The 17,089-nt window shown below is 35.0% G+C and overlaps 1 protein-coding gene across 32 annotated transcripts in view; it reads left to right on the plus strand.

Annotated features, from left to right (window-relative positions):
• The window catches only part of LOC116173573 (longitudinals lacking protein, isoforms A/B/D/L), a 291,506-nt gene that overhangs the window by 54,338 nt on the left and 220,079 nt on the right, over positions 1–17,089 (plus strand). The window contains exons 5-6 of one of the 32 annotated variants that reach the window (XM_031491106.1): positions 1,763–1,947; positions 1,996–2,250. The exons of 28 other annotated variants lie outside the window; for them this stretch is intronic. In XM_031491106.1, coding sequence (XP_031346966.1) covers positions 1,763–1,947; positions 1,996–2,235 — 425 coding nt within the window. In that variant the 3' untranslated portion in view covers positions 2,236–2,250. Of the gene's footprint in view, positions 1–1,762; positions 1,948–1,995; positions 2,251–11,795; positions 12,082–12,205; positions 12,694–14,344; positions 14,560–17,089 lie in introns of those variants that run through there. 3 more of the 32 variants (XM_031491149.1, XM_031491112.1, XM_031491152.1) reach the window with 3 other exon arrangements.

The raw sequence follows: 17,089 nt of genomic DNA on the forward strand, positions 1-17,089 counted from the left end.
GCGGTTAAAACATTTGTGTTGATTTTTATTGTAATGTGCATTGGTAGTGGCACCTATTTTGTAAACTTAAAAACAATACTGTCACGCAAAGAAGGGTATAGATTTTGTAGATTACTATCGCACCTTGATTCGCCTTCATCTTGGCTTCAGCATAACTTCAATGTTTTTTGTACAGTGTCTAACTGTAAATAATAATTAATCTCAATACAATCTATTTAAGCAACATTTTTGATATTATACATGAAGGTAACAGTAAATAAAGGAAATAAGGAATTTCAGTGAGGTTATGTGTGCACACGCAACTCCTCGACGCGTAACAAACGGAGAATGTGTTAAGTATAGATAGAAGCAAGCACACAACATTTTTGTGATGTTTTCCGCACTAACGTTTCAGTTAAATTGCTGAAATCGACAATCAATTTTATTTTTACTGGGAATTTACGAATCGCGGTACTTTTATTAATCTAGGGTCTTTAGTGTTATAAAGTGCTCCTGTCTCGTGTAATTATTATTTATTAAGAACTTGTTTCGATTCTTCTTTACATTATTTTTTACTGGTTGCGGTAGATTTGTTATTTCTTTCAAGTTTATATATTATATAGTTGTATTTATAGGTAATTTGAAATCAGTGTAATTGTATTTCATTTTAGGGGGATATGTACGAAGTAAAGAAAAAAGAAATAAATCCAGTAATACCTGTAAGAACTGTGGTAAGACGTTTACGCGAGTTGACAATTTACGCAGACATATTAATTTTGTATGTGGAAAAGAACCACAATTTTTTTGTAGCATATGCAAATATTCTACGAAACATAAGTATATTTTGCTGCAACATTTAAAACAAAAACACATCGAATACTGTATAAATTTTCTATAGATTTAGATAACAACCTAACTCTTCTAGTAAACTCTAGGTACTTATTTAATTTTTTTTGCCCAATAAACTTTTTGTATATAATTCGTGTGTTATGAATTTTGGAGTGAAGCTTTGGTTGTGCTGAGTCAAAATGTTGAGCATATACTGTAATAATGAGTAACACTTGGTTCAATTTTTTATCAAACAGATAAAAGGAAAACAATATTAAGATATTAATCTGTACTTTATGTATAACAATTTGAATAAAGGATTTTGGAATACTCCTTGCTGATGTTTATTTATAAACGGCGGTGGCTTGAAGATAAGTACATAATGATAATTAAATAATTAAGAGTGGGCAAACTATTTCGAAACATTTGGAAATAAAATGTTGATTGAGATTAATAATGTATCTGGAGAACGTAGTGGCCTTTACCCTACTCTTTATGGCATGTTGTGTAGGATTGACAAGTGGTTCAAATTCAGTTAAATTGGCAGAAGTATGGAATTTGATCGGATAACTTTTAAGTTCTGATTAACCAATTTTATTGCTAAATTTGAATAGTTCAGCTAAACCAAGGTTTAATAACCAATAAGTTCGGTTACTTGATCGTTCAGTTAGATGTCAGGATATTCCATAATGAAGTGCAGACACGCTACCTATTTGTTTACGGCATTGGTAAGGAACATGCTTTAACATTGAATTAAATCTGAAGCCAAAAGGAGGAAAAAATATTTCAGCATTCTTACATGTACTACATTATACATCCTACTGCGATTTGACATAATAAACAAATGTTTCAGAACATTTTTCTAATGGCATAACCAAAGAGCTATTATATTTACTTAGTTTTTTCCTCTTACATTGTGTCATTTTAGTTTTCGTTCTAATTCTCTGTTTTTTAGACCACTCGACAGCTTACCTAAGTCAAAGATATGACGATTACCCCAAAACGAAAAGATTAAGGACTTCCTTTCAAGAGTATCAACTTAAAGCCTTAAGATCATTTTTTGCGGTAAATCAGAAACCAGACGCTTCGGAATTTTTAGAATTAAGTAAAGCAATTGGATTATCTACGAGAGTTTTACAAGTATGAGTATACGTCGAAAAAGGATCGCTAGTTAATTTTATATTGCAGGTTTGGTTTCAAAACGCAAGAGCTAAATGGAGGAAGTCATCCGGTTCAGGGTTGACACCACCAACATCTTCGAGTGAAAATTCTCAGTCCCAACCGGTGCCGCTGGTTTACACTACTCCATACCCACAACCGAATTTCAATCAACAAGTGATGACCAGTAGCACAGTTGAACCTTTTAGTACGGCACCAGTACCACCTGCAACACCATACTCTGGAAATTCTTCATATGTAGACCGTTAGAACTATTAGATTAGTAATTTAGGTTTACTTCATTTGTGAATGTTCTATTCTATCTACGCATATAGTACGAACAAGTTCGACTATTATTATTGATGACAAACCCTCCCATATTAGATTCCTCGTTTATCTGTTGATGAAAATAAGTCTAATCTTTACTATTTTAATTTCCCTTTATTGTTCCAGATACGTACACGGTATATTCAAGAAGGTATAATAGAACTAGATATTTTCAGGATATCAACGGACGTTATTGCTGTAACAAATGCGGTTCGTCTTACAAACATTTAACCCATTTGACGCGACATTGCAATTATGAATGTGGTGTCGAACCTCAGTTCCCTTGTGATATATGCAACAAACGTTTTCGACAGAAACATGCTTTAAAAATTCATGTGAAAAGTCACGAATTGGGTTTAATCACATTCTAAATCAATGTGCGTATACCTATAATGTTAAACAAATTGTACGTGTGTCGCATGTTTTATAATAAATCCCATTTGGATTTTGTTTGTTTAAATTTGCAAAAGATTATTGGTCCCTATCGGAGGTAATATTTTATGCACTGACGGCAATAAATCATAGGGTGATTTCTCACGAATATGTTTTCCTATAAAGAAACGATAAACTTAAAATTCCTGGTACTGAATCCTGTAAATTGGATAAGATTATATACCCAGTGGCGCATTGAAAACGGAGTTATTTTCGAGTAAGTAGGTAAAAATGATATTCGAAAAATGTTTCGAAATAAAGCCAAGTTGTATTGCGGTGTGATAACCGGAGCACGACGTGCGTGGCCCAGTTCAACTACTATGCTTCTAACTACACCGCATTATGACGTTTTCATGGTGCATCCTGTATAGAATGTGTATAGTACGTAATTAGGTGGTCTTCTATATAAATAAAAATAAATGTTTGTCTGTATGTCTCTTATACCTTCCTAAACCGTACATCCGATTGAGATGAAACTTTGGGAATGGTTGGACCCTGGGTTGGACGTATGCCCGCGGTTTCTGATCTAGTAAAACTATAAGTTTAGCTACAATTATCACGGATAGGCGGTTCACCGGTTCAGCTAGTTGTAGAATAATTAGCTACTTGATATGTTGTGTCTTCTATGTACTTAACATGTTCAAGGGTGTAGCACACCTAATGTGGTGAACTAATTAAGAATTCAGATATTCAATATTTACCTTATTCATTTTGAAATGTTTAAAATGTTTATCTTCTATAAGAAATGTATTCCAGGTGTCACTGAAATGCAAGCTCCAATAGTAAATACATCGCCTGGTGTAGGAGAATTCGTCTGTCCAAATTGTGGTCCTCGAAAAAGATACGTTCATAAAGGAAGTTTAGCTAGACATTTGCAGTACGAGTGTAATGTTAAACCAAGGTTCCAGTGTGAACATTGTTTAAAAGAATTTATGCATAAACATAATTTACACGCACATATGTGTATTGTTCATGGTAAAAGATAGCAGCCATTATAGTTAATATTGAGTATTTAATGTTTGCTTAACAAAATTAATTTATTGGTGTAATGTAGCCCTGCAATTTTCGCGAAAGAATTTATTTGTTTGTAATTCTTTTTATTTCTACCTTGCTATACTGCAAAATACAAGTTCTTCGGTCTCTCTCTTTTGCATTTTTTTACCTAACCCGAAATCAACTATGGTCGTGAAATTAATTACACATTACACAAGTCAATTAAAAATTCCGAACATCGATACTCGATAAGTTATCCCAATTTGAGATCTTGATCTTCTACAAGAAATGAGTTTCAGGTGTCATTGAAATGCAAGCTACAATAGTAAATCAATCGTTTGGCGTAGAAGAATTCGTTTGTCGAAATTGTGGTCCTCGAAAAAGATACGCCTATTAACGAAGTTTAACTAGACATATGCAGCATGAGTGTATAACGTTAAGCTTAAGACCACGATTTCATTGTGCGTATTGCTCAAAAGAATTTATCCGTAAACATCATTCCTTTTGTTATATCGTTCATATCGTGCCATACATTTATATAGTAATTTAGTTGGCATATTGTTTTTTTATAAAAAAAAAGATGTTCTAATATAATTTTGAAATTTTGTCAAAAATATAACGAGATCCTTAACATTGCTTTATTTGAGTGCTCAATAAGGGCATAATTATAACATTTTGGCGACCGGTGACAGGACATTTTTTGCGTGAGTTTTGTTCTGAGAAAACGTTTTTGAAAAATGGAGCAACTGGATATGGAACAGCTTAAAAAACTTCGTACTTCTTCTCGGCAGGCGTTTACGAAAGCGTACAACGCATTAGAGATTCTTTTAACTGGAGATAGTACTAAGGTAGTTGAAGTGAAAATATCTTGGCAATTATTACAGGAGAGATATGAGACGTTAGTAAAGACAACTGAGGGATTACACTGCCGAATGTCAGCTGATGAAGAAATTTCGCAGGAAAATTTAACCGTAGATATGGATGAAGCAGAAAAGTACACCCGTAAATTTTTAACGGGTAAATATGCGGTAGAAGAGGCATTGCAACTACTTGAGCCTTCACCCAGTTCTGCATCAGTGCAATCTACTCCTGGAGGAACGACAACAGGCGTAGTTAATATACCGGTTACAGCCAAGAAAATGAAACTACCGGTTATTAACTTGATAAAGTTTAGTGGTTCTACTCGCGAGTGGTTACGGTTCTGGGGACAATTTCAAAAAATCGATCGTGACGCACAAATGTCTACCGAAGACAAATTTGAATATTTAATTGCGGCGATGGTTCCCGGTTCGAGAGCTGCTGAGTTAATTGCACGCTTTCCACCTACTGGTGATAATTACGCAAAAGCTGTAGACAGTTTAAAAAATCGCTTTGGACGTGAAGATTTGTTAGTGGAAGTGTATATTCGCGAACTGTTAACACTAGTTTTGCAGAATGCCAAACGGGGCATTAACCGCGATGCGTTAGGTAGCTTGTATGATAAACTTGAGTCACATATGCAGGCGTTAGCAACATTGGGAGTTACTACAGATAAATGTGCTGCTATGTTATATCCATTGGTAGAATCTGCGTTACCTGAGGAATTGTTAAGAACGTGGCAACGTACAACGGAGTCAAGACAAGCAAAAGACTGCAAAGAGAAACTCGAAGCGTTAATGCAGTTTATCGGTACCGAAGTAGAAGCTGAGGAAAAAATACGGCTAGCCACTGATGGTTTTGGCTTGTTGAACAAAAGCGAGAGGTCCTCAGAGAAAATGAAGGCGAGTGAAGCTGACAAATCCAAGAAAGAACAAAAGATTGTTCCAACGGCAATGGGTCTTTTGACAACAAAATCAAAAGATGAGATTTGTATCTTTTGTAATGGTGATCATTCTAGCGCTGACTGCGACAAAGCTCGGTCTATGAATTTGGATGAACGTCAAAAGGTAGCTCGAGATAAGAATTGCTGTTTTAATTGCTTGAAACAAGGCCATAGTTTTCGACGGTGCAGGGTCCAGCTTAAGTGTCAATGGTGTTCTAAACGTCACGTCATGGTTATGTGTAGAAGCCTGGCGAATAATAAATCGACAGATCAACCTCCGAAAGCTGAGAAGGAAAAAGCTACTACAATAGAACAGAATCTGGCTTATTTTTTAAATGTTCCTGAAGTTTGTTTAATGACATTGACAGTGACACTTCTTCAAGGTAAACGGGAACAGATAGTGCGCGCCGTAATTGACACTGGGTCCCAAAATTCCTATATACGCGAAGCGGATGCGGTTACTATGGGTTATCATTCAGAACGAGAGGAAGAAATTACACACACTCTTTTCGGTGGAGTTAAGACACGACCTCAAAAACATCATGTGTACCGACTACATTTACGTAGTGTCGATGGTAGTTACGCTTGTACTTTTGAAGCCAAAAGTCAAGAGAATATTTGTGATAAAATTCCCGCTGTTAAATTTATGTCGAACATGCAGGTATTGGAAAAACAAGGTATTTTTCTATCAGATGTTGGCTCATCCGTAGAACAGATTAGTATTTTAATTGGAGCTGACATAGCTGGTAAATTGTTGACTGGACAGCGTGTGCAATTAGACAATGGGCTCGTAGCACTAGAGACTTTATTGGGATGGACATTAATGGGAAAATTACCTGTTACTACTTCCAAACGAAATGATATAACTTTAAATGTGATTTCTCTGTTAATTCAAGATCGTGATATTACTAACTTTTGGGATCTTGAGACTATTGGTATAAAGGACTTGGCAAGTCAGAAATCAAAGGAGACGCGAGAAAAGGAAGTTGTAGAGCGGTTTCTAGAGACAGTGACAGTAAACGAAGAAGGCCGCTATGAGATAGAACTCCCTTGGACTGAAGAACATTTACCGCTGTCGTCCAATAGAAGACATGCAGAGAGAAGATTATTTTCGCTTACAAAAAAGTTACAATTGGAAAATCGCTTGTTGGACTATCACAACGTTTTGCAAGAATGGTCCAAAGAAGGAATAATTGAGCTTGTTCCAAAAGAATGTCTCAATCAAGAAGGACACTATCTGGCGCATCGGCACGTAGTAAAAGAAGATAGCACCACTAAATTGCGACCAGTATTCAATGCATCGGCGAAAACTGATAACTCAAATTCCCTAAACTTATGTTTAGAAACCGGACCGAATTTGATAGAATTGATTCCCAAAATACTTTTGGATTTTAGAAAAAGGAATTTTGGAGTAATATCTGATATACAAAAGGCATTTTTGCAGATAAGTGTCGCTAAAAGGGATCGAAATTATTTGAAGTTTCTTTGGTGGTCCGATCCACGAGCGACAGAGATGGTTGAATGGAGACATGCACGAGTTGTTTTCGGAGTATCGAGCAGTCCTTTTTTGTTGGGAGCAGTTATAAGATTCCATTTACAAAAATTTGTGGATAAGGAATCGTCTGACCAGAATGTGGTGTCCAAATTGTTACGCAGCTTTTACGTGGACAATTGTGTAACGAGTGTAGATAATGAAGTTGAACTGACAACATTTATGACAGAAGCGACTTCTATCATGTCAGAAGGACAGTTTACGCTCAGAGGTTGGGAATTTACCGGACAACAGTGTGGAAAAGAAACGAACGTTATTGGACTTGTGTGGCACAAGGAAAGAGACACATTGTGCATTAATCCGTCGATACTCAACACCCAAAAAGAAGATAAAGTTACTAAAAGAAGTATTCTGTCGGCGACGAATAAGGTATTTGATCCGATTGGTTTTACATGTCCGGTTATGCTACTTCCTAAGCTGTTGTTGCAACGAACGTGGCTGTGGGGTCTAGACTGGGATACAGAAGTGGATGAACCAGTTAGACAAGAGTTCGTTAATTGGAAAGAGCAGTTACAGTCGTTAAAAGAATTGGAAATACCGCGCCGATTAATTACTAATTCAGTGACAGAAGATGGATTGAGCATACACACGTTTTGTGATGCTAGCGGCAAAGCATATGCTGCAGCCGTTTATTTGAGAGCAGCATCGTCTCAAGGAGTTACAGTTCAATTGATTACAGCCAAGGTAAGAGTAGCGCCTACGAAGTCAACCACGATTCCTAGATTAGAGTTGTTAGCGGCCACTATTGGCGCCAGGTTGACTAATTTTGTAATTCAAGAGTTACAATACCAGAATGTTCAAGTGTACATATGGACAGATTCCACAACTGTACTATCGTGGATTCTACGAGACGGAAACTGGAATGTATTTGTGAAAAATCGAGGTACAGAGATACGACAGTTGGTGGAGTGGAGTTGCTGGAGATTTGTACCAGGTGAATTAAATCCGGCGGACTTACCTTCCCGAGGATGTTCAGCTAAGCAATTGATAGCATCGAAATGGTGGGAGGGCCCTTTATGGTTAAAGAAACATTCAGAAGAATGGCCAAAGTCACCAGACGAAGTTGATGAAACGGAGGTAGCTAGAGAACAGCAAAAAGGATTGGTGAAAACCAAAAAAGAAGAAGCTGCGCCCGTACTTCTATCAAGACAGTTAACTTCAATCAAAGACAATTCGTGGTATCCCGATGTTTCTAGTTATCATACCGTCGTGCGGTGTATTGCGTGGTCTAAACGTTTTGTGAATAATTGTCGTGTTCCTAAAAGTCAAGTTCCTAAACGTCAAGTTTATAAACGTCACGTTCCTAACAATGTTCGTGTTTCTGGACCTTTATTAGTAAGGGAAATATGTGCAGCTGAAGTTTTGTTGTTAAAGAGTTTACAGACAGAAATGTTCGAAGGTGTTGACGATTCGCGATTGAAAACACTTAACCCTTTTGTAGACGATGACGGCGTTATTCGTCTAAAGACCAAAGTGTTTAATAGTACTGATAATTATAATTTCAGGTGCCCAGTAGTGTTAAGACCTGAACATAAAATGGTAAAAAGGTTGATCCGACAACGTCATGAAGATTTGTACCATGCAGGAGTACAAACCACCATAAATGTTATCCGCGAAGAGTATTGGGTTTTGTCAGCCAGGCGAGCAGTTAGAACGGTTATAAAATCGTGTGTAAAGTGCCAGAGGTATAACGCCACTAAAGTCGAAGTGGAAACTCCGCCGCTACCGCTAAATAGAGTACGAGATACTGCAATCTTTGAGGTCGTAGGTGTGGACCTCGCAGGTCCTTTATACTTACAGGAAGGACCGAAAGCTTGGATTGTGTTATTTACATGCGCTGTTTACCGAGCAGTACACTTGGAGTTAGTGTCAGCTTTATCGACTATGAAGTTCTTGGATGCATTACGACGTTTTATTGCGAGACGTGGACGACCATCCTGCATTTATAGCGATCAGGGGACTAATCTGGTTGGAGCAGGGAACCTTTTCAAGAAGTTAGACTGGGATAAGATACAGGAACGAGGTTCTGCATACAAAATAGAATGGAGATTCAACCCTCCTTCAGCTCCATGGTGGGGTGGATTTTGGGAAAGGCTAATTCGTCTGTTAAAGCAGTTATTGAGAAAAGTACTAGGACGAATTTCGTTATCGTATGAAGAGTTAATTACGGTGCTGATAGATTGTGAAGCTGTCATCAATGCTCGGCCGATTACATATCTGAGCGCTGATAGTAACGATTTAGCTCCACTCACTCCATCCATGTTTGTGCAAGAAGTACCGGAAATCGGCATTCCTGACTGTGATTATATTGCCCGTAAACATTTATGCCGAAAGTTGAAATATCGTCAGCAGTTAACCAAAGACTTACGTCAGCGTTTTCGCTCTGAATATTTGGGGTCTTTGTTCTACGCTGCAAATTCTAATAAAGCCACGAGAAACCTTAGAGTCGGTGAATTGGTTTTGATTGGTGACGATAATCAGAAGAGAGCAGATTGGCCTTTAGCAAGAATTTTGGAATTGTATCCAGGAAAAGATGGGGTGTGTCGTGTAGCCAAGTTACGCACAGCTAAAGGAGAATTGTCGAGGCCAATTCAACGTATTTACCCGTTAGAAGTAGATTTAGTTATCGGTAAAGGAGAGTCTGAAAAAGAGATTGTGCGACCCATTAAGAGTCTGGGTCGAACAATAAGTCAGAGCCAGCAGAGGATATAAAAGTAAAGACAAGACTTGGAAGATTGGTGAAGAAAACAAATAGGTTAAATCTTTAATTCTTGTTATTTCTATTTTAAGTTACACTTAAAAGGTGGGAGAATGTTATATCGTTCATATCGTGCCATACATTTATATAGTAATTTAGTTGGCATATTGTTTTTTTATAAAAAAAAAGATGTTCTAATATAATTTTGAAATTTTGTCAAAAATATAACGAGATCCTTAACATTGCTTTATTTGAGTGCTCAATAAGGGCATAATTATAACACCTTTTTTTGTTCTGCCTGGTTCATAATTAAAAAAAAGGAGCATTTAATTCGGGAATAGGACATTTAATTAGCACCTAATTATAGTTAGTTTACTAGGTAATATAATAACAGTATCTATAACATTTGGGTTCAATCATGAGATTGGTCTAAAAGCGAAAATAAAGTATGGCTGATCAAATTCCTTAAAAGAATGTTGTAAGTTGTGCTTCTCGTACAGCGGATTTGATTGCTCCTTATATAAAGCATCATTTTTCATGTATACAAAAAGTCAAAAACAGCTTGTTCAGTTTTCAAAACAGAAAATGCACGATAAAACTTTTTTATAAAAATGGCATGGCTATAGCTGGACATTACGTATTGTATGGCTAAAGCTATGCTCATTTTGAATTTCATGCAATTCGGTTCGTAACTAATGAAGATGTCAAACGGACCTTACTTACTTTTTCGCCTACATTTCCAATTCACGAACTTCTATCTACAAATTTGATCAAGAATCCATCTATAAAATTTCATCGTAATCGGCCATTCGTTTTCGAGATATCGTGCTAATGGACAGACGGGCCAACATCTCAAAATTATGAACTCGCTAGTAGCTCATTATTGCTTTTCAAGACCGACTGAAGCACAGTCACATACGTTGACGACCCTTTCTGATACAACAATTTACTGTCATCGATCGGAATTAAGCCGGAAAAAGTAGTTTCTCGAATATATTATGAAGCACTATGAAGTTTCTTAATTAAAAATTTTTTTAATGTAGTTACCCAAGGAGTTTGTACTGCGCAGCAGAAAATAGTAGATATAATGTGACCAATTTTTGTTATGGGATAACTTTAAAGCTTTTATATGTTTTTCAATATACAGAGTACGCCAAAAATTACGTCCGTTGTCTACAAAATAATCTTTCGAATTTGGTGTTCTTTACAGTATGTAAAGAACAAAGAATTTATTAACTATGTTGACGAAATATTTTGTATATTTGTTATTTATGAATGTGCATTAAAAAAAATCCAAAATGCCGTTAGAGGTTTTCATTCGATTGATTAGGTCGTTGCCAAATTGAGAATGGCAAACATTTTGGGCATTATTGTTCTAAAGGTTCCATTTTTAGTACTGAGATTTTAATTTTTGTCTGTATTTTACATTAAAGCAGAAACTTTGTTACTGGAATTTTTTGTTGCAGTATTTTATTGCGCATTCAAAGATAGAGAAATGTACAGGAATTTGTATACCATAGCTACGGATGAAAATGCATGTTATAATTTTATATTTTAATTTAATTTTTGTTTTATTTTTACGTGGAAGCGTTATGAATGTGCATGTAAATTTAATGCTTGTAGGTTTGGATTTCCCGCTACATACAATTAAATCTGTGGCAGAATACATTTGTCCAAATTGTGGACCTCGCAAAAAATATGTTCAGAAAGCAAGCTTAGTAAGACACTTGAAGTACGAATGCAATGTATCGCCAAAATTTGAGTGCCAGGATTGTCATAGAAAATTTAGACATAATTATGATTTACTGTCGCATAGATTACATTCCTGTAAATTTTCAAACAAAATAAAGAAGTATCCCGCTGTTTAATTTATCATGTACGTGGTTAAAAGTTTAAAATATTATTAGCAGGATTCAAGAATTCACATTACTGGTGGAAATGGAATTTCGTTTTTGTTTACGCTGCTGACACATTATGTTTGTTATATTTGTTTAGTTTGGCTGAAATTAATATTCTATTATTTTTAGGTGGTCTGATGCTTCGGTTTAGGAAATACAAATGTGATACTTGCAACCGCTCGTACACGCATAGGCATGGATTAACCCAACATAAAAAATACGAGTGCGGCATCGAACCGCAGTTCGTCTGTGCCGTACCTGGTTGTAATTTTAAATCAAAAAGAAGAGGAAATTTGAAGCAACATTTAGTAAATAAACACATTTGAAACAATTTCATAATACTAATAGTTTTCTGTTGCATACATTACTTTTGTCTTTTTTAGTGTTGTGTGAAATACATAGAATTAAAAACATACATTGAATCGTTATTTTTTTTGTAAATTTTTGTATTTATTATTTATCTTAGCGTATTAGTTGTGGGGTGAAGGTCTACTAAGGTATACTAATTTACTCAACAAACTAATTTAAAATGATTTTAGAGAAAGATAAAGGGTTGCCTAGTGACGCGAAGCTCGGTATAGCAAAATTGCTACTATATGATTGGCTATTAAATCAGAGCTGCACAAAAGAAGAAAACAAAACTACTCCCGATTTAGACGGAAAGAATTTTAAATCGCCAAAGAAGAAAACATCACAAGTTCGGAACTACGGACGTTTTGATTGTGAGCAGTGCGGAAGAGTTTACGCTCGAAAAGACACTTTACAACGACATTTGAAGTACGAGTGTGGAAAGGAACCGCAGTTTACGTGTCAATGTTGTCCTGCAAAGTTTAAACGAAAAGAGCTTCTGTTGAAGCACGTGCAAAGACGACATACTTAGTTTGTGCTGTATCCACAACATTATTATTACACATACCATTATTTTATATCTTTATATATGTTTAAGGATGTTATACTAATGAAAGAGGTTGATCATTTGTTGTTAAAATGGGGTATAATAAATACATTTTTCTATTGCAATTTTTAATGTTGACTATTAATAAACTTAAATCTTTCCAATTTAATTCTCCTGAAAATACTGAAACGAATGAAGAATGCAGTTTAAAATTTATTCATTGTGCACACCCTTTTAGCACGGAAATCTACAACAAATCTGTCAACTTTTGTTCAATAGGAACATTGTTTATGTGTCTACTATTCGTGGGCAAGTGGATTGACAAGACGGCTACCGTTCGTTATTAGCACAGAGCCTTCACTGACTAGGATTTACAATCAAAATGGTCGATCCAATATCGTCCTGCTTAAACAGAGAGTGCAAAAGATACTAAGTAAATACTTTTCTCTCTTTTCAAGTTCTACGGGGATTGCAAAGTCCTACCTATTTATAATGTAAAAGAGGAAATCCGTACGGTGTTTGTCAAGGCTAGTCACTTTATATTGAATTAAGATTTTTATGAAATACTTGAAGCCCCCTTAATCAAACTATAAAAACCGCTGTTATTATAAATCACATTATCTTCTGCTTAAGTCTAACTTTACTGCTGTTCGTCTTGAAATAATAAACCCTATTGTCGAATTTTTAGGTTTGGAGGAGTTAGAAAATAAGAAATTCAATCGATTTACCTGCTTTAAATGTGGAACATCGTACAAACATAAGAGATCTTTAACCTTGCATACAAAATTCGAGTGCGGTGTTGATCCTCAATTTCAATGTAAACTATGTCAAAGAAAATTTAAGCGTAAATCTAGTTTACGTTCACATGCAGCAATTATTCATAACATTTTGGAGTAGTTTTTAGTTACTAAGATTTAATAACTTTCATAATTTTTTTTAAATAAACGATATCATTCGAACTCTTTAAAAGATACTATTCCTGAATTATATATCTTGAAAATGTATAATTAACCAGGGTGTTTTTAATTAATTCAATATATCTAATTTAACATCCATTCGTATATAACGATCTCTTATACTGAAAGAGTTTTACATACCTAGTGATATATACGCTGGTAAATATCACTGATTTAATTTTATGTACTTTGTAGGATTGGCCGATTATACTTGTTCAAAATGCAATAAACGATATGGATCTAAAAACTCGTTGTACGTTCACGAAAGATATTATTGCGGAGTAAAACCGAATCATCTTTGTCCATTTCCGAAGTGTACGCAAAAATTTAGTCGCAAATATTGTTTGATGCGCCATATTAGCACTGTGCATAAAAATCAAAATTGTTAGATGCAGTTAAGTTGTAAGGTTTTTTGTTAAGTTGGCAATAGATGAAATATACAGATGAATGACCAAAATGTAATCCTGTCTGTTCTGTCTACCAATTTTATAGGTACCTATAGGAGGAAGCGAGCGCACGTCCTCTGTACAATTAAAAAGACGGCGTTTGGCGCATCTCTACATATAAGGTATGAGCAACGAAATTTAGACTCGGGGAAGGCCGCGGACATTAGGACACGCCGAATTAATATGGCATGACCCATACGTCTATCTCTTTCGGGGCCAACTCCAGTCAGTGAATTATTTCTCACACCTTATTTTAACACGAATTTGAATATTACATTACACTCCCACCAAAGTTTTCATTATAATTGGATCAATCCAAACAGTTGTCCTTTATGTATATCACATTGATGGTTAATAATTATTAATTGCCCCCTTTTTTAGGTTCGTATCGAATCACTAGCCAGGGATCATTTGTTTGCACTCAGTGTGGTCGAAAGTACAAAACTAAAGGATCTATCGTGCGTCATTTAAGATTTGAATGTCTAAAAGAAAAACTTTTCTCGTGTTGTATTTGTGACAGAAAGTTTACAAGAAATTCTACGTTAACTACACATCTAAGTAGAATTCACAATGTAGATTAATGTCACAAGTTTGAAATATTATTTTGGATCGTATTGTGTGATAAACTTCATTTTTAATTTATTTGAGCACGTAAGTAGTTGTAAGTGTATACTATTTCGACTTGGTATTTTTACATTATTGTGACATTAAATGTTTTTATTTACTCTACAGTCTACATTTAATATTGAGTAACAAAGAAATTGTTTATAAATGTAGAATTGATAATAATGTTTAAATGTCATGTTTACTAGTCATTGATTTGTAGTATTAATAGAGCACATTATGTATCGTTTTGAATTTCCAAGGAGATGTAATTATAAACTGCCTTGATGTCAAGCTGTTTTATTCTGCTTGTTTCATACAAATTATAAAACCGTGGACCGGAAGAGTATATTTTGCAGTGTGCATATTAAATTGTTTAAAATTTTGGTGAGGAGATTTGATATGCTTTAAATCGTGTAACACTTCTTCATTTTGCTCCACTTTTTTAACGAAGAAGTTTACCACTTACCAGTAAATGTAATGTTATGTATGTTAGTTATGTAATTCACATAAATTGAGTAGTTCTAACCTTGTGCAGTAGCTCCAGTATCCTTCTGTATCAAAGTGGCCCGTATTGAAGTAACTTGGTAAGTTGGTTGTATACTCGTAATACCACCAAAGGAGATGTGCGAGAATTTTAGAATGGTAACAAAACAATTGAGCACTATTAAGTGAGTACCGTATCGACAGTATCCGCGACTTTTCCTTCACCTACCGCTCACGATCGAGTACGGCACACTCGTCACTTGGTGCGACACCGTTGTCTTTTCTGCTTGAACGAAACTCGTAACTTTATACCCATATATCTATGAAACCATAAACATTTCTAGTTTTAAAAAGCTTAAGCATCCAATAGTGGATATCGAATCAACAGTCGACTCATGTTTTACTAATAACTTCTATATACTTTTCTTTATTACTGTTTGATTTTAAGATTTGGATATATTTTTTTTCATTCGCCTACTCAAACACAAAACAATTTTAACATTAATAACGTTGTAGGTAGATCAGTAAGGTCGAAAAATAACGAAACGTTTTTCGAAAAAAGTACGTTTATTTGTTGCAATTGTCAAAAAACGTATAAATCTCAACAAACGTTAAGAAGGCACATGTATCATGAATGTGGACAAGAGCCGAAATACCCGTGTACATTTTGTTCGAAAAAGTTTAAACGAAGAGATCAAGTTCAAACACACATACAGGAGAGGCACTTCTTACAGTCCTATTGTAAATGAATTGGATCTATTTGTGGCCATATTAACTAAATTGAAAAATGAATGCATCGTATTTTCATGTAAAACTGTAGGAATATTCATTGTTACTAACAATTGTGTAAGTTAATTAGAAATTAGAGAATATATTTTAATATGGATTTCGCTTACTTTCTCATTTAAGCCACGATGTTTTTTTATGAATAAACGTTTAAATTGTTTTTTTTTATCACCTAACCAAATTACATTGTTTATGAAATCATATCGGATTGTTACCATCCACGATTTGCAGCACCGTTGGTACGGCGGAACCAGGAAAATCGAAATGTATGTTAAGCATGATATGCTTATGTCTTTTATAGAACAATATTGTCATTCTCTTCTTTCACTACTTCTAATTCACTTGTTTTTAGGTATGTCCGTGTCGTGTTTGAAATGCAGAAAAATCTACAAGTATAGATCCTCATTAAGAAACCATTTAAAATTTGAGTGCGGTAAAGGTCCAAAATATTTTTGCTCATTTTGTCCGTATAAATCACCTATAAAAGGAAATTTTAGACGTCACTTATTGACACATAAGATTGTGGCATGTGTTAACCGTTAAGTGTTTGTTCATGTGGAGGAGCGTTCTGAATGAAGGCTCCATATTATTTTTGTGATATTTTTAAATTTTGATATAAATTATCCTGCGACATATAATGATGGCAAAAACAGGTACTAGTGTGCTATGAGGTCTTTCTGTATTCGTTATCAGCATTCATTTTAGGAATAGAATAAAAGGATTCTAATTTGTGTTTCCATTTTTATTACTGATTTGAATAGCGTGTTTATTTTTCACTGTCAGTATTAGTAATTCTTTTTTCGGAAACGCGTAGCTGATATCCATGATTGTAATTGCTTTGTAAATATATTTATTACGTGGCATGGTGTGCAGATGTCGAGGATTAATTTTATAGCTATTGATAGGTTTTGTTTCGATACTAATCGCATGTACTGCTCTATATACAGTCAAATCATTGCTTGAATGTCTTCATGCATTCCACTAGTTCTTTTGTCATTGTCCTTTTTAAGCAATAGGCTAGGGTGACTAGTCAAACGGTCACCGCATAATTTTTATTATTATTCTGCATGTGAAGATACCATCGTATATGTAAATAGTTTAAGTGTAATGTAAATAATACATTCATTTTAAAAGAAATAAAATCTTTTTTTGTACAGCCACCTTTAAAGTTAGTACTTTAATCATGAATAATGGATTTGTTTTACAATTTTATATTGTTACTTTTTCTCATGGATTTTCTTTGCGTTTTGT

The sequence above is a fragment of the Photinus pyralis genome, unplaced genomic scaffold (genome assembly GCF_008802855.1).
Source record: "Photinus pyralis isolate 1611_PpyrPB1 unplaced genomic scaffold, Ppyr1.3 Ppyr1.4_LG6, whole genome shotgun sequence".
NCBI classification, from domain to species: Eukaryota; Metazoa; Arthropoda; class Insecta; order Coleoptera; family Lampyridae; genus Photinus; species Photinus pyralis.